This window comes from Mustela nigripes, chromosome 16 (assembly GCF_022355385.1).
Source record: "Mustela nigripes isolate SB6536 chromosome 16, MUSNIG.SB6536, whole genome shotgun sequence".
NCBI classification, from domain to species: Eukaryota; Metazoa; Chordata; class Mammalia; order Carnivora; family Mustelidae; genus Mustela; species Mustela nigripes.
Window position 1 is genome coordinate 874,921 of NC_081572.1, and position 16,422 is coordinate 891,342.

General features: G+C 64.5%; 2 protein-coding genes across 6 annotated transcripts in view; one reads left to right on the forward strand and one right to left on the reverse strand.

Annotated features, from left to right (window-relative positions):
* Window positions 1-5,078: 5,078 nt before the first annotated feature.
* DUS1L (dihydrouridine synthase 1 like) lies at window positions 5,079-11,968 on the forward strand. 4 transcript variants are annotated; one of them, XM_059378847.1, is made up of 14 exons: window positions 5,079-5,617; window positions 7,001-7,247; window positions 7,735-7,843; window positions 8,274-8,324; window positions 8,598-8,710; window positions 9,191-9,273; window positions 9,424-9,527; window positions 9,719-9,863; window positions 9,980-10,076; window positions 10,167-10,255; window positions 10,637-10,782; window positions 11,060-11,097; window positions 11,375-11,450; window positions 11,560-11,968. In XM_059378847.1, the coding sequence occupies exons 1-14, from the start codon at window positions 5,103-5,105 to the stop codon at window positions 11,697-11,699; spliced, it is 1,953 nt and encodes a 650-aa protein (XP_059234830.1). In that variant the 5' UTR covers window positions 5,079-5,102; the 3' UTR covers window positions 11,700-11,968. The 4 variants fall into 4 exon arrangements, with proteins under 4 accessions (XP_059234830.1, XP_059234831.1, XP_059234833.1 ...); XM_059378848.1 differs by lacking the exon at window positions 5,079-5,617 and adding an exon at window positions 5,938-6,375; XM_059378850.1 differs by lacking the exon at window positions 5,079-5,617 and adding an exon at window positions 6,402-6,564.
* A 221-nt stretch (window positions 11,969-12,189) lies between these two features.
* The window catches only part of GPS1 (G protein pathway suppressor 1), a 5,435-nt gene continuing 1,202 nt past the window's right edge, over window positions 12,190-16,422 (reverse strand). The window contains exons 3-14 of one of the 2 annotated variants that reach the window (XM_059378852.1): window positions 15,708-15,889; window positions 15,033-15,197; window positions 14,812-14,947; window positions 14,630-14,707; window positions 14,403-14,460; window positions 13,922-14,007; window positions 13,606-13,700; window positions 13,333-13,438; window positions 13,169-13,249; window positions 12,945-13,082; window positions 12,724-12,858; window positions 12,190-12,635 (exon numbers count right to left, since the gene is read on the reverse strand). In XM_059378852.1, coding sequence (XP_059234835.1) covers window positions 12,561-12,635; window positions 12,724-12,858; window positions 12,945-13,082; window positions 13,169-13,249; window positions 13,333-13,438; window positions 13,606-13,700; window positions 13,922-14,007; window positions 14,403-14,460; window positions 14,630-14,707; window positions 14,812-14,947; window positions 15,033-15,197; window positions 15,708-15,889 — 1,335 coding nt within the window. In that variant the 3' untranslated portion in view covers window positions 12,190-12,560. Of the gene's footprint in view, window positions 12,636-12,723; window positions 12,859-12,944; window positions 13,083-13,168; window positions 13,250-13,332; window positions 13,439-13,605; window positions 13,701-13,921; window positions 14,008-14,402; window positions 14,464-14,629; window positions 14,708-14,811; window positions 14,948-15,032; window positions 15,198-15,707; window positions 15,890-16,422 lie in introns of both variants that reach the window. The other variant, XM_059378851.1, reaches the window with a different exon arrangement.

Here is a 16,422-nt window from a genome sequence, read left to right on the forward strand (position 1 = left end):
AGGGGCGAAGGCACCGACGGCTCAGATGAACCTTCAGACGCTGCAACGCGGGCAAATGAGAGGCTCGGCAGAATAATGGAAGCAATGCGTGCCAGAGTGAAAATCCGCGGAATAAGATGCAGAACAAAGAAAGAGTCGCAGCCCGAGTGACCCTACCTGCGTGGGAGACAGTGAGTTTGCGGCGAACACCTGTCCGCAGAGATAACTCCAGTGCGGAACGGCCAGTTCTGCGGGACGCGTAGGAGAAAAAGCGTCCCTCCAGACGCTCCCCGAGTCCCGGAAGGGAGACCAGTCTCCGCGCGTGCGAGGATTCCGTTTGCATGAATAGTTCGGGGATGTGTCGTCGGCTCGTGCTGCCGTACCACGACACAATGGACTGGAATTCATCACAGCCGGGAAGCCCACGGTCTAGGCTCCTGCCGGCGCAGTTCCTGGGGAGCGCTGTCCTCCTGGCTCTCAGCTGCCTTCTTGCTGACCTCCGGCAGCACAGAGCGAGCGCACAAGTCCGGTGTGGCTCCCTCTTCCTGTAAGGGCACAGCCCTGTCTGCTGAGGGGCCACTCTTAGGGCCTCATTTCGCCTTTAGCACCTCCTTGAGGGCCCTGTCTGCAAATACTGTCCCTTTGGGGATTAGGGCTCCCCCATGAATGTGGGGGACACAATCCACTCCACAGCAAGAGGGTAATGTACAGATTTGCTACGAGGCCAGCATCCCCTTGGTACCAAAGCCCGACGTTACAGGAAAGCTACCAGTATCCGTCACGGTCATGCAAGCAAAACATCGGCATTTTAGCATGCGGAGTCACGCATTAAGGGGGAATACATCATGACCAATTGGGGTTTATCCTCGGAATTCAAGGCTGGTTGGACTTTCAAAAATCAATCACCGCAACTCACCACATTAACGGCCGAAAAGGATCATCTCACTGGATGCAGAAAACAGCATGTGCTGAACACAGAGACGCAACGCCTACCCTGGGTCTGCGGGGGCATCTCTCCGCCCGCTAGAGACGCAAGACCCCCCCGCGCCGGGTAGACAGCAAGATGCAGCCTCCTCGCCCCTAGTGGCTGCAGAGCGGGCGTCCCCCTGCGACGGGGGACGAGGCAGAGACTAACCAAAGGCGTCCAGCAGAGAAGGAAGGAATGACACCGGCCCTGGTTGCAGGCAACATGGTCCCCCGCGCGGAGACGCTGACAGACCCTCCGGAAACCTGCTAGATGGAGGCGGTGAGTTGGGACGACCCCAGCAGAGACGGGGTCTGAGCCCGTCACTCAAGTACCGACAAGGGACACGAACAGCAGACGCTGCCGTCAGCAAGTCAGCGCCAGTCGCCCCTCAGAGAAGGCAGAGCTGGGGCAGCGCGACGGAAGGTGGGCGCGGCCCTGCTGAGTCAGGTGAAGGCAGCCGGTGCGGAGATGTGCCTCACTCGGGGCCGCAAAACTCAGGGCTGATGTGTCCATTCTCCCCAGAACGAGCATTACGGGTTTGTTTGTTTTAAGATTTTAACTTGAAGCAATCTCTGTACCCAACATGGGGCTTGGGCTCAAGACCCAGAGACCAGGAGTCCCATGAGCTGCGCCGGAGCCGCCCGGGCACCCCCGGCCCGCACACATCGTACAGCCTCGATCGAAATCCCGGCAGCCTGTGTGGATGGACACGCGGACCCGAAAGTCAGTTCCCCTGGGATGCGCTGGAGAGCGGCAGGGTGGAGAAGCTGCGGTGCCTGATTCCAAGACTGTCCAAGCTTTATTACAAAGCTGCAATAATCTGTGTTTACTGACATCAGGACACAGAAGTAGATCCATGGAGGAGCACCTGGGTGGCTCAGTGGGTTAAGCCTCTGCCTTCGGCTCAGGCCATGGTCTCAGGGTCCTGGGATCCAGCCCAATGCGGGGCTCCCTTCTCAGTGCTTCCCCCCACCCCCCGCCTGCCTCTCTGCCTACTTGGGATCTTTCTCTGTCAAATAAATAAATAAAATCGTTTAAAAAGATAAAAAACAAATGAAATAAATAAATAATAAAACTATAAAACTTTACAAAGTAAATATAGGATAAAATGTTTGTGAACTCAAGTTAGACAAATGTTTCTTTTTTCTTTTTCTTTTTTTAAAGACCTACTTATTTATTTGACAGAGAGAGAGAGAGACAGTGAGAGAGGGAACACAAGCAGGGGGAGTGGGAGAGGGAGAAGCAGGCTTCCTGCTGAGCTCAAGGCAGACGCTTAACAACTGAGCCATCCAGGCACCCCTAGGCAAAGGTTTCTTAACTAGGATACCAAAAACATGATTGATAAAAGAATAAATTGTTACATTTATCAGAGTTTGACTATTTTTGCTCTTTGTCTTTTTTTTTAAGTAGGTGCCACACCCAGCAGGGAGCCCAACACAGGGCTTGAACTCATGACCCTGAGATCAAGACCTGAGCCAAGATCAAGAGTCCAATGCTCGGGGCGCCTTGGTAGCTCAGTGGGTTAAAGCCTCTGCCTTCGGCTCAGGTCGTGATCCCGGGGTCCTGGGATCGAGTCCCGCATCGGGCTCTCTGCTCAGCGGGGAGCCTGCTTCCTCCTCTCTCTCTGCCTGCCCCTCTGCCTACTTGTGATCTCTGTCTGTCAAATAAGTAAATAAAATCTTTTAAAAAATAAATAAAATCTTAAAAAATAAAAGAATATTAAGTATTGGAGGGTATGGACCAGCTAGGACATCCCCGTGTCACTAGCGGAAACGTGAAATGGTGCCGGCACTGGAAAACAATTTGGCAGTTTCTGAAAAAGTGACACGTTCAGCTACCATTTGAGGCGACCATGCCACTCCAAGCATCTATCCAAGAGAAGCAGAGTCTGGGTCCACACAAAGACTTGTCCACAAGCCCAAAGCCGCACACACGGAGTCCTCCGTCACAGGTGACGGGTCGGGTGGACGGTGGCTTGTCTGGACCGAAACACTGCCCAGCAGCGAGTGAGGCCCGTGGATGCCCAGGATGGCGTGGCGTGGACGGGCTCAAGACGCTGCCGCTGAGCGCAGACCCCAGACCAGGAGAGTCCACGCAGCATGAGTCCATTTCTGCAAAATGCTGGAATGGCGAGGCAATCTCTAGGGACAGTAAACAGATCAGAGCTTTCTAGGGACGGGGGCTGGGGGGGCAGGAGGCAACACGAGCGGGTCATAAATATTTGTATTTTGTTTTTTTAAGTTCCATTTCTTCATTTGACGGAGAGAGAGAAATCACAAGGAGGCAGAGAGGTGGGGAGCGGGGCTGGGGGTGTTGTAGGTCGCTTTTGTTTTCCGGGAGTTTCTACCTAGACAGTGACAGCAAAAGGAGGCATTTTCTTTCTTCTGTTCCTGTCTGGACGCCTTTTATGCCTCTTTCTTGCCTTTGGTGCCGGGAGAACCCCAGGACTATTTCGAGTAAAGAGAGGCAGTAGCCTCCTTACCTTGCCCCGGATCGGAGGGAAAGGCCCCAGACTCTTACCAATGTGGTTGCTGCTAGCTGCATGATTTTTGTAAACAATTTTTTTAAAAGATTTTATTTATGTATTTATTTGAGAGAGCACACAAGCAGGGGGGAAGGGTAGAGGGAGTAGACCAGGGAGCCCTACACAGGACTTGATCCCAGGATCCCAAGATCATGACCTGAGCCGAAGGCAGACACTTCACCCACTGAGCCACCCAGGTGCCCCCTAAACTAAATAATCTTTAAAGAATGTTTCCAATCGACGATGGGGCATTTTTAGATGACAGGCTGTAGAAACTCTGGGTTCTGAACCCCCTGCCCCCACCCAACTTAGTGTCGCTCTTGGTGCTGGTGTTGCTTTACGTAGCACCGCGCCTGGATGGTGGGTTCTGTCGAGCCTGTCCCCTCCGGTGTGGCCACTGGGATATCTGCCAGGTTGTTCGTTTCTTAAGTAGGCTCCACACCCTGCGTGATCAAAATTCTCGAGCTGTGTGGACAGAGCCAGCTGGGTGCCCCTGGTCTCCACCGCTTCCCTGGGTCAGTACGGCTTAACGACCGTCCGTTACTGGTCAGAAGGCGCGCGTAAGCATCCTGAACCAGCGTCCTCCGGAGGGGCTGCGTCCTTTGCCGACAGTTCTGCGTGGGTTGGGGCCGTATTCCAAGTCCTAGCAGTCCGCAGTTCAGCCCTGGTTTTTCTGTTTTGCTGGTGTGAAGCCTCAAATGCAGCCAGAGAAGTGTGGAGCTGGGAGTGCAGCCTGGTCCCTGCGGAGCACACACGCGGCCTTGCAGGCTATCGGGCACCGCCGGCGGCTGCCCCGATGGCGGCTGCCCCGATGGCTGCTGTTTTGTCCACTGAGTCTCCTTGTTGAATTTCTGGCCAAACTGTCCTTGCTTCAACCAGTCCTGTGGCCTCGGGCAGCTGCGTGTCCAGCTCGCCGTCTGTCACCGTGACTGCAGTTTTCTCAACAAACACCTGGGAGGCTTTCTAATCAGCCCCCCCTTGTCCGGTCCTGGAGGCCCACCGGACTCTGGTGGAATTACCAGAGGGTAGGAGGAAAGGAAAGGCGCTCCTTCCCGAATCTTGACAGCAAGATAGAGAGTGAGAGGGCGGGCACAAGCAGGGGGAGCCGCCGCGGAGGGAGCACCCCTGCAGAGCAGGGAGCCCGATGTACGCTTGAACCCAGGACCCCGGGATCATGACCCTAACCCTAACCCTAACGCTTCCCCCCACTGAGCCCCCCAGTCACTCCCTCCTTTTTTTTTCTGAAAGATTTTATTTTTGCAGCCAACATGGGGCTTCATACCTACAACCCCAAGATCAAGGGTCACACCCAGCCCCTGGCTCCGCTGACCAGCCAGCCAGGCCTGCCTGATGTTCGTAACTTCCGTGTAAGTGCTCCTAAATGTTGTATGTCTTTGGTCAGGAGTCAAGGGATGGGGGGCACCTGGGAGAGAGCTTGTGCTCTGTCTGTCGAGTAAATAAATAAACAAATAAAATATTTATAAAAAAAAATGGTTGCTTTAAACGATTCGTCCTGTTAGAACCGTTGCTTTTTTGGGAAGGCATTTGGAAAACCCCTCCATCTGCGGTTCCAGAAATCCTGCCCACGTCGGTAGTTTTAAGTTTTCTAGTTACTGTATTTTTAAAGACTGCATGGCACTGATTTCTGGGTTGTTTTGTGTTTTTAATAAGATTTACTTCCTTATTCTGGGCAGGCGGGAGGGAAGGGGCGGAGGAGAGCAAAACATCCGGGGAGACCCCCACAAGCGGCTCCATCCCGCGAACCCGACCCCCGCAGCTGAGCGCAAACCACGAGCGGACGCTCGACCCAGGCGCCCCCCAGGCGCCCGCACCACCTTCCTCTTCCTAACGGGCCGAAGCGAAGAACGGTCCCGTGCGCCCGGACTCAGCACCCCCAGGTCCAGCACCGGACGCTCGCGCCTCTGCCCCTCCCCGAGCGTCCGCAGCCGGCGCAGGTCGCGCTCCCGGCACGTCCCCGCCCTGACCGGCTGCGTCCCGGCGCGGCCGACCCCGCGGACCCGGCGGAAGTGCTCGGGGCGCTCGCCGTTTCGGTCTGGACCTGTCCTTCCTCCAGCGCCCGACCTTCGGGGACGCGGCCGTATTCAAGGCCGGAACGAAACGCCGGCCCCGTCCCTGCACACTGTCGGGTTCGTGCGCAGGGGCCCGCGAATTAAAGCACGGCTCGCGCGGCCGGCACGGGCAGGGCGTCGGGCGCTGGCGGCGGGGAGGGGCGCGCACGGCCTCCGGCGGGGAGCGAGCGGGTTTCAAAGCCGCCGGGGGAAAGGCCCGCCCCGCAGCGGGCCCCGCGCGCAGCTCCCGCCGCGACCACCCCCGACTCCCGGCTGCGCCTGCGCCTGCGCCTGCGCCAGCCCCCGCGGCGGGGAGCGCCCTGCGCGTGCGCGCTGCGTTTCAGGCGGGTTCGCCGCGCGCGCACCCCGGCCGGGCCCCGGAAGTGCAGGGGTGGGACCCCGCGGACGGCAGCACTTCCGGCCTGGGGGGGGCCCCCGGAGGCCTTTGAGCACCCGGCCGAGGCGGGGGACTTGCGGCCCTTTCGGGAGGCAGAAGCGGGAGCCCGGAGTGGAAAGCGGGCGCCGGGCGAGCCGGGCCTCGGGTCTCCCCTCCCTGCCCAACCGCGCTGCGGCGGGGCCCGGCCGACCTCCGGCCTCTGACCTCCGACCTCGCGGGGCGGGGCTCCTCCGCGACCGGGCGCGGTTTCCCGGGGACGCGTTTCCCGCCGCACCGCGGGCCGCCCGGACCGCCCTGGAGGAGGCACCTTCCGGCGGCCCCGGCGCGGAGCCCTGGGCCGGGCGGCGGCCCCGGCGTGGCGGCCTGCGGGCAGCGAGGGAGCCCCCGCCGCGGCCTGGCTCCCAGAGGCCCGCGGGCGGTCCGGGAGGGGCCCGGGCAGGTGCGTGTCCCGCGGGTCCGGCCGGGCGCCCGCGCGAGGCGGCAGCGACGGTGACAGCGCCTCGGCGCCCCGCGCGCCCGTGCGACCTCCCCGTGCGACCTCCCCGTGCGACCCCGGCCGGGCAGTGCCGCCCCCAGGGGCGCGCTCGGTCGGTGCCAGGCCGGTGACTGCTTCGGGACGCGGAGCTCGGTGCGCGGGGTCGCCGCCGCCGGGGATCGGCTGGGGGAGGCCGGGGGCCGCGGCTGCTCCGGCGGCCTGTGGGCAAGGGCGGCTGCGGCGCGGGCGTCCGGCCGGCACCGGTGCGACGGGCCGGCGAGCGCGCCCCGGCGTTCGCTGTGCGGAGCAGGTGGGCAGGGCCGCCTCCCTGACCGAGGTGTCCGGGGGAGGGGGACGAGGACAGCGCGTTCCCTGGCTCTTTGGCGCACTGGCGAGCGGGTGGGGACGCGGTGCCCCGAGGCCACGGCCTTGGGTCTGCAGCAGGGGGACCCTGATGTCTGTGCCTGCGACCGTCAGGCTGCGCTGGAGCGGCCTCGAGGAGGGTTGTGCGTCCTCCGGGCTCCATCCGATGCCTTCAGGCTGCCCTGCCGCTCCGCCCCTGGCCGACCCTTGGTCTCCCCCTTTTCAGTGTGGAGGCGATGCCAAAGCTGCAGGGCTTCGAGTTCTGGAGCCGCACCCTGGGGGGCGCCCGCCACGTGGTGGCGCCCATGGTGGACCAGAGTGAGCTGGCCTGGAGGCTGCTGAGCCGCCGGCACGGGGCCCAGCTCTGCTACACCCCCATGCTGCACGCCCAGGTCTTCGTCCGCGACGCCAACTATCGGAAGGAGAACCTGTACTGCGAGGTGTGCCCCGAGGACCGGCCTCTCATTGTGCAGGTGGGCAGGGGCCTGGCCGGGAGTGCCAGGTGCCGCATCTTTCCAGAACCAACTTCGGGGGGCGGGGGAGGGGGCGGGCATGCTCTGGCGAAGCTCCGGGCTTCCCGGGGCTCCTGGGGCTGGGCTTGCAGAGATGGACCCCTTCCCGGGGCGCCGGCTCAGTCTGGGTGAGGGGACGCCGTGAGTGCGGTGCGAGACTGGCAGCCCCTCCCCCTCACCTGCCCGTGTGCCACGTGTGCGCTCGTTACCGGACGCTGGGGAGGAACGCTCTGCTCTCCTGAAGTCCGGGAGGCCAGCGTTGTGTCAGTTGGGACGGACGTGCATCTGTGACGTCCCCTCCTCGTGGTGTGGGCCCGTGTCGTCACGTGAACGTTAGCACAGGATGCCATCCTGCAGGCGGCCCCGGGGACCCTGAATGTCCTGTGGGGCCGGGGAGCTGCAGTCCCAGGGTTTGTGTCGGGCTCACGTCACCACCTGTGTCTCCCAGTTCTGTGCCAATGACCCGGAGGTGTTTGTCCAGGCGGCTCTCCTGGCTCAGGATTACTGTGACGCCATCGACCTGAATTTGGGCTGCCCGCAGATGATAGCCAAAAGAGGTGGGTTCAGCCGCAGGTCGCTGTGCGGAGCACTGCCTTGTGGGGAGAGGGCAAGGCTCTAAACCACAGCGGGCCCCCTACAGACCAGGGTGTGGACACGACCAGGGGAGGGCCTTCTCTCCGCTCCTGGTGGCGTCCCTGTCCTGTCTTTGCTCCTCCCTCGAGTGACAGGGTTCTGCCGGCCTGAGGCTCGTCGCCCCCTTTAGTGCCTGGGGAGGATGAACGTCCCCCGGCCCTGCCGCTGTATGCCCAGCGTAGTTCAGGCGTTGGGACCGCTCCCCGGCCTGGGGCACAGACACTGTTCTTCGCTGAGTCTGAGGGGTTGCTGGTTGGCCAGACGTGGTGGGCGTCCCACTCCAAGCCCTTGAGCTCCAGCAGCCGGCACACAGCCCCCAGGCGTGATGTGGCAGGACCGTCTGCTCTTTTGCAGGTCACTACGGTGCCTTCCTGCAGGAGGAGTGGGACCTGCTCCGGAGAATGAGTGAGTTGGCTGCGCGCTGGGGCCGGGGGCGGGGATCAGGCTGGGTCGTGGTTGGTAAAGGAGCCCCAAGGTCGTGGCCGGTGGGTCCTGGCCACTGCACACTTGCGGCTGCAGGAGGGGCTGGGAAACCACTGCCCCGCACCAGCCACTCCCCTTCGAGCCCGACCGCAAACCGGACAGCCGGCCCAGCCCTGCAGTGTCTTGGCAGACCGCCCCGCGGCCGGCCCGAGGCGAACAGCACGCACGTCAGAAGCCGGCTCTCCTTTTCCCCAGTTCTCCTGGCCCACGAGAAACTCGCTGTGCCCGTCACGTGCAAAATCCGAGTCTTCCCGGAGATCGACAAGACCGTGAAGTATGCCCAGATGCTGGAGAAGGCTGGCTGCCAGGTGAGGGGCTGAGGGCTCGCAGGTCCACGCCCTACTCCCCTGCCTCGTGTCCCCTGCACCCTAAACCAGGCAGGGAGAGGTCCTTGCCCCCAGGAGCTCCCTTGAGGCACCGACTCGCCAGGGAGGGCCAGAATCGTGGTGACCCCGAGGCAAGGCCTGGTGAGGGTGGGGGAGCTGCGTGTTCCCGAGGAGGAGGCCGGTCCTGGGAGGGGCCAGGCCTCAGCTGCCCTCCCCTACCTGACCCCAGCCTTAAAGTCAGGTTGGTGCCCCCCCAACACCTTTGGACCTGGCGTGCTGCCACTTCATGAGGAGCGGCCCTCGAACAAGGTGCCGCCTCGCTTCTGCACGCCGGCTGGATCCGTGGGACATGAGCCACAGGCAGCAGCCCCCAATTGCAGCCCAGGGTACTGGGCATGTGAGGCCCAAGGGTTGGTTTGGGGTCTGCGGTCACAGCACAGTAGAGCCAGGCCTGTGTTCTAGCTGCTGACCGTGCATGGGCGCACCAAGGAGCAGAAGGGGCCCTTGTCGGGCACTGCCTCCTGGGAGCACATCAAGGCCGTGCGGTGAGTGTGCGAGGAGGGGGCCGCGCTGCCCGAGCTGGCAGGGAGCCGTGCGGTGGGGTCGGAGGGAGTGTGGGGGCTGGAGCTCTGTGCCTGCTATGGGGCACAAGGAGACACGGTTCTCCGCTGAGCGTCTGCCCCTGCTCCCGACAGGAAGGCAGTGGCCATCCCTGTATTTGCCAACGGGAACATCCAGTGTCTACGGGACGTGGAGCGCTGCATCCGGGACACAGGAGTCCAGGGGGTCATGAGTGCAGGTGAGGCAGGGCCGTGGCCGATGGGCCACAGCTGATGGGCCATGGAGGGGCTGGGCCCCATTCCGGTTGCCCGGGGCCTGTGCTGGCCTCACTCCCAGGCCTCGGCTGCCCGTGGCCTGAATGGTGGGGGCCGCCCCTCCGGGGACGTGAGCGCCTGCCGCCTTGAGCCCTCCTTCCCCGATTCTCCCCAGAGGGCAACCTGCACAACCCCGCCCTGTTTGAGGGCCGCAGCCCTGCCGTGTGGGAGCTGGCCGAGGAGTACCTGGACATCGTGCGGCAGCACCCCTGCCCCCTGTCCTGCGTCCGCGCACACCTCTTCAAGCTGTGGCACCACACGTGAGTTGCTCAGCTCTCTGGAAGCGTGTGTCGGGAGAGCTCGCTCCCGAGTCGGGTCTGTGTGCCGGGCAGGGGCTCGACCTGGGGGCGGCTCAGGGACAGAGCCTTTGTCTCAGGCTGCAGGTGCATCAGCAGCTCCGGGAGGAGCTCGCCAAGGTGAAGACCCTGGAGGCTGCCGCGGCCGTGAGCCGGGAGCTGAAGCTGCGGTGTCAGGCAGGTGGTGGGGCCGGCTGGGGGCGGGGTGGCCGGGTGGGCGGCGGGGCGGCCAGGCTCCGTGACCTGGGTTGCTCTGGGCTTCTGCAGGAGGATATATCCAGGCAGAAAGAGGGAGAGAAGCCCTCTGGCGGCTTGCCTTTCTTCCACTGGATCTGCCAGCCCTACCTGCGGCCAGGGTGAGCTTCCCACCAGCCCACGGGCCGGGGTACACACGGAGGAGAGGGCACCCCGCTCCCTGCACCAGGGCCTGGCGGGCCTTCTGCAGCCCTGGTGGAGGGAGCTGGCGGCTCGGCTCGCTCTTGGGATGCTAGCTGTCCCCTAAGGTGATTCTCTTAAGCGGTCCCAGTGGATTTGTCCTGGGGGCAAGTGGCAGGCACCCCTGAGCTTCCCCTGGGTCCCTGCGGCCGTGGCTGGGCTGTCATCTGGGGCCACTCAGACCCAGCCACGGCCCCGGGAGCCCAGGAGCCGAGCTGTGGGACGCTGTACACGTCCTGGGCCCCGGGCTGGTGAGTCACCCCTCCACGGGGCCGGCTCTGCCCGCTGCCCTGCCCTCCCAGGCCCAGGGAAGGGAGCGAGGAGAATGGGGGTGCGCGCGGCAAGCGGGCCCTGGAGGAGGAGGAGGGCGGCACCGACGTCCTGTCCAAGAACAAGCAGAAGAAGCAGCTGAGGAACCCCCACAAGACCTTCGACCCCTCGCTGAAGCGTAAGCTGTTCTCCCTGTGGGGCCCCAGGGGCTGCTCCCCCGGGCGGGGGGAGCGCAGTGGTAAGGGCCTGCTGGGAGCCAGGCTGCCACGGTGAGTGACCGCGGCCCGGCCTGCCCCCTGCTCCCCTGGCTGCTGCTTGGAGGTGGGGATGGGCTTTGGGGCCACCCTCTGGAGAAGGTTCTAGTGGCAGGCACCTAGTACACGGTGGGGACACGTGTGCTGCGTCCTCGGGCCGGCTCCCGGCTTCGCCAACACCTGCTTCTGTTCTTTTCTCAGCAAAATACGCTAAGTGTGATCAGTGTGGAAACCCGAAGGTGAGTCTGGCCGGGCTGCCCAGGCCGGAGCTCAGCATTAGGGGGCGGCGGGCGGCGCGGTCCCTGCTGACACTGCCCAGGACCTGTCGTGCGGACGTGGGGGGCAGCCCCAGGGAGGATGGCTGTTTGCCCGCCTCACGACAGCCGCTTGCGGTGTGGAAGGCAGGCCCTGGGCCGGGCTGCAGCCCACCGGTGCTCCTGGCCGACCCTGGGCTTTGGGGGGCTGGCTCAGGTGGAGGGGCCACAGCCGCAGGCTCACCGGCTTCCCCGCGTCCAGGGCAACAGGTGTGTGTTCAACCTGTGCCGGGGCTGCTGCAAGAAGCGAGCGTTCAGAGAGGCTGCGGACTGCCCAGGTAAGGGCGCCTCTGCCGCCCGCACCCGCCCCCCCCGCAGTCCCAGCCCCCAGCGGGCAGTGGGACCCTCAGCCTCCTGAGCCCCACCACCCTCCTCCTCTGCCGCCAGGTCACGGATTGCTTTTTAAAACCAAACTGGAGAAGTCTCTGGCCTGGAAGGGGGCCCCGTCCAGGCTGCAGGAGCCCCAGCCAGCAGGACCCGGGGAGCCAGGCGGCCTTCCTGAGGTGGTGGGCAGCGCCCTGGCCTGAGGAGCAGCCAGAGCCGGACACAGCGCCTCCCCAGGCCCAGGGACTGCCGCTGTGACCTCTACGCATCCCGCTTAAGGAAATGCCTTTACTCAGGGAGCCTCCCGCTACTCTGCGCGGAAGGAAGAGCTGGTCTCCCCTCGGCCGACGCCAGGAGCCCAGAAATGCTGCACCAGGGAGCAGGCGCCCAGGCTGGACCTGCCCCCTCCCTGCAACGTGTGTGTTCAGAAGTGAACAATAAACGCGCATCTCTGAAACGATGCAGAGAACCAGACGGCGTGAGCAGACCCCGGGCCTGCGAGACCTGGACGCGAGGCTGGGAGGGTGGAGCCGCTGCCTTGGGAAACCCCTAAAGGAGGGGGCGTGGGCTGGTCTCAGGCCCCTCCCCGCCGCTCGGCCTGTGTAATGGGGTGGGGAGCCCTGACCCCAAAGCCTGACCTCATGGAGATGGGCCTCGGAAGCCCTTTTAGCGGAAAGGAATGGCACCAGGGAATGTTCTCAGGCTGCCCTTTAATGGACTGACGTTGAACTTGCCTGCACCCTCGGTGACACAACAAGGGGGTGCTGCTGGGGGTGGGGGTGACACGGGGAAGTCACACGGGTGAGCCCTGCCGGTCTCTCCTTCCGGGAAGGGCCTTGAGCAGCAGCAGCCCGCCTCGCCAGGGCACAGCCAGGGCACAGCAGGGGGCGAGGGAACAGCAGAAGCCGGGCCTGGACGCCCCTGCGGGGGGCCCTGCATAGCAGGGGCCACAGGGGTACACAGGCCCCTCCACAAGTAGCGGGTGAGCCGTGGGAGCCTGTGTGTCGAGGCCGTGGATGGGGGCAGGCAGGGCACGAGCCGATCCTGGAGGCCAGTGGGTGCCCTCACATGTTGGTGCTCATTCGGGACTGGCTGTTGGCCGGCGTCAGCTCCCCCTGGCTCCCTTCTCGGGGAGGGGACTGGGGTGGAGACGGGGCTGCTCAGCCCAGGGGACGTGTGTGTGCCCACCCTGCTGCGCGTCTGCACGGGGGCTGCCCCTGCCCTCACCTTGACGTGAATCTGATTGCGCAGCACGGCCGCCCGCAGGATCATGGCTTTGGCGCGTCTCTGGAACTCCTTCCCCATCAGCAGGGACTTCTCGAAGGTCGTGCTGCGCTGGTCCACGTCCCGGGCGTACAGAATCTGCGGCGGAGGGGTGGGGTTCAGCAGTGCTCCCCACAGCCCAGGGGCCCTCCCTGCACCCACGGCCTTGGCCCCGGGCCGGCCACCTTGCTGTGGGAGTCGATGCGGGCGTTGATGAGCCCCTCGAGGATGAGCTGCGTCAGCTCGTCCTCCAGCGCCGCCACAGTGGTGTTGAAGGCCGCGGCCATCTTGTGCATGTCCGCCGACACGTAGGGGCTGAAGTACTGCGGGGCCGAGGCCGAGTCAGCCACTGGGGACTCCCGAGCCCGCCCGCAGCACCCCGCCTCAGCTTCCGCACCCCCGCGTCTACCTGGATGAGGGCGCGGTTGCGGATCTGGGTGTACAGCGTCCTGACGTGGGGGGCCAGGTACATGTCCAAGAGCAGGTTGTCCTGGTGAGGGGACCCGCTCAGGCACCGCTGCTCCCCGGCCCCAGCCCCCCAGCCCCCCGCCCCCCAGCTGGCCGGTCCCTCACCTTCATCTCATCCAGCATCTTCAGGCACGAGGCGTACTTGGACTCGTAGAATTTGAAGATGATGTCGCGAACCTGTGGCTCCAGCTCCAGGAACAGCTTGAAGGAGCTGCAGACGCATGGCCCTCAGAGCCGGCCCGCACCTGCCCTGACGGGCACCTGCGCCAACGGCCGAGGGCCTGAGCGCCCCCAAAGGCCTGCCCGGCACGAGTCCTCACACTTCCGGAAGGGAGCAGGCCCGGGGGGCGCAGGGCCGGCACCCCACCCCCTACCCACCTGCTGGAGATGACGTTGCGCTGCAGTTCCTGCCGGTCAAACGTGGCCAAGGCACACAGGCCACCGTAGACGGCCACGTTGCTGGGAGAAAGCAGCTAAGGGCAAGAAGAGTTGGGACAGACACCCGGGGTCACTGACCGTCAAGACAGAGTCCAAGGAGACAACAGACACGAGGCTGGGTCACCGCTGCCCCACGCACCACCCACCACCCACCTGAACGGGGCGTCCCCTCAATAAAGAGCGTAACCCATGAGTCCTCCCCCTGCTTCCGGAGTCCCAGCAAGAGCGCGGCCCCACTCGGCCTCTGGTCCCTCACCTCAGGGAAATCGCAGTGATCGAACGAGGCCAGCAGGAAGCACTTGGCGGCCTGCTTGTACTTGCGCGCGGCCAGCTCGGCCAGGCCTGCGGGGCAGGGGGGCGGGGGGAGGGCAGAATGAAGCCCGGCGCCCTTGCCTCCCCCACCCCAGCCGCGCTTCCCAGGGTCAAGGACGGGGACTCTGGTCAAACTTGGCCACACCCGTGAGCCTGGCCCGGAGAAGCCGTGAGCAGCAGAGGTGAGGACTCCTACGAAGGAGCCCCAGGCCCACCCGCTACCCACACCTCTGTCCCTGACCACTGGCCGCGCACTGGCCTCCCCGCCCAGGACTGTGGCCTGGCGGACACCCCTGGGGCGGCTCGGACGTTTCCTCCGCTGCGATGAGGCCCCCCGCCCTGGCAGTGAGAACTGACATCGGACCCGCACGCGCCACCCCAGCGCTGGTCTCCTCGGTGGCGTTTTCCCGGCCCAAAGCCCTCACCGGCAGCACACTTGAGCTTGGTGAGGATCGCCTGGGTCTGGCTGTCCCGCTCCCCACGCTGCTGCAGGGGAAAGTGGGACACGTCAGCCACCAGCCTCCACACCCTGGTCCTTCCCTGGGCCCTGCCCCAGCTTGAGGGGCAAGAGCAGTCTGGGGAGGGCCCCGCCCACCGGGGCGCAGCGGTCGGGGGACCGGGTCCGAGGACAGAGTGGGGACGCCGCCGTTACCTCGGCAATCTCCGGGGTGGACTCGGCCTTGCTCACGTAGCTCAGCACGTGAGACCAGTTCTGCAGGTAGACGCTGACCTGGCGGGCAGGTGGGGTGGGCTCAGCTGGGGCGCCCCCTCCTGGCTCAGGGGCGGCACTGCCCCGCAGCCCTTCCGGCCGCCCACCCCCCAGGCAGGGCCCACCTTGATGACGTTGAGGCACATGTTGATGACGTGCTTGGCGCTGGTGCAGTAATCCCGGGCCCGGGAGTAACACTTGAGGGCGTTGCTCAGGTCCCCACAGTCCAGATAGTGGTCACCCAGGTCGTCGTGGCCGCGCCTGTAGGGCCAGATGTGAGCGGACCTGGCCCAGGGCCACAGGGGCCTTGCCGGCCGCCAGCCTTCCGGCCTCCCGAGAGCAGCACCTGATGCTCTCCTTGATGGAGTTGCCCTTGTAGTTCTTGAGGTCCGTGTCCAGCTTCTCCAGCTTCAGCAGAGCCTTCTTCCGAGTGGCCTCCACCCAGGCCGTGTCAAGGGGTGGCGGCTCCACGCCACTCTCAGGGATGGTGTCCGGCGCGTTCTGCAGCTCCCTGAGGGAGTGCTCAGGTGTCAGGGCCCGAGGCGCAGGCAGAGGGGTGTCCCCGGGGGCCCCTGCCCAGCCCCTGCCGAGGGAGCGCCCAGGCTGCACAGGAACACGGGCCCACAGCCTGGAGCGCATGCCCGCCGGGAGAAGGCGCGTGCGTGCGGCCACGCACAGAGGAGAGCAAGGTGTCCTCTCCAGGAGACCCGCTTCCCGCCAGGACGTCTACGCGCCCTGCGCACGCAAAGAAAGGCCAGGGCGGCGCAGAGAGCCCCACGACAGGGCGACTGAGAACCTGGCCTGTTTTGCCATTCATCGCCCTGCCTGGCTTCAACAAAGAAGGCCATGTCCCCACACGGAGGCAGGGACGCTATTAAGTGCCCACACGGGGACGGTGTCAGGAGTCGGGAGCACAGGAAGGCCCTGCCCAGGCCGGACCCAAGGGGACACACCACGCCCAGTCCCTGTAGTCTGCTCCCACCAAGGGCCCTGTCTCCTCTGGCCAAGCCCCGGGTGTCACCTGGTGGCCTCCGAGAGCTTGCGGTGAATCTCTTCATACATGTCCACATTGAAGGTCCTCTGCACAAAGGACAGGGCCATCTTCAGGGCTTCTGCCCGCAGTGGGGGACAGTGGTCGGCAATGAACTGCAGCCGCTCAATGCGCATCAGCCCGCTGTAGCTGGCCGCGTACTGCTCCAGATCCTGAAGTCGGGGAGGCGGGAGTGGACGGAGGCTGTGCAAGGTGGGACCCCAGATCCCAAGTCCTGGCGGGTGAGCCAGGAGCAGGACCCAGACACTGACCCTTCTGCGGTATCCGAGAAGCCCTACACCCATGGCAAGAACGACGAGGTGTTCGGGCGCCAGCCAGACGGCTCTCCGGTGCCGGCAAAGCCACCTGGCGTGAGCCAGGGCGGGGGCCTCCAGGGTAGAGCCCTGCCTGGGGCGCTGAGGGGGCAAATGGCCAGAGCCAGATGGGCCTGACTCGTGACTGCCAGTCCCCAGGCAGAGCGGTCAGGAAGCTGTGCTGCAGGCTGGGCGCCAAGAAAGACCTGTCCTGGGTCTGAGGAGAGCCGCGCGTGGGCTCTTGCCCCATGAAGAGAAGTGGGGCACCCGGTCTCCAGCTGGGCTACCGCCCCCCAAGACCAGTGGGCAACCGAACAGCCTAGAGGTTTCTGGGTCAGAGAAAAGCATGGCTTGGGTGGGGAGCCCCCGCCTACCCCCCCAACGCCTATCCC

Excerpts from the sequence above, each read along its gene's own strand:
- DUS1L (XM_059378847.1), top strand. The coding sequence starts at position 5,103 with ATGGCACTGATTTCTGGGTTGTTTTGTGTTTTTAATAAGATTTACTTC. Across the intron at positions 7,248-7,734 it reads ACCGGCCTCTCATTGTGCAG|TTCTGTGCCAATGACCCGGA; the intron begins GTGGGCAGGGGC and ends TGTGTCTCCCAG. Across the intron at positions 11,098-11,374 it reads ATCAGTGTGGAAACCCGAAG|GGCAACAGGTGTGTGTTCAA; the intron begins GTGAGTCTGGCC and ends CCCCGCGTCCAG.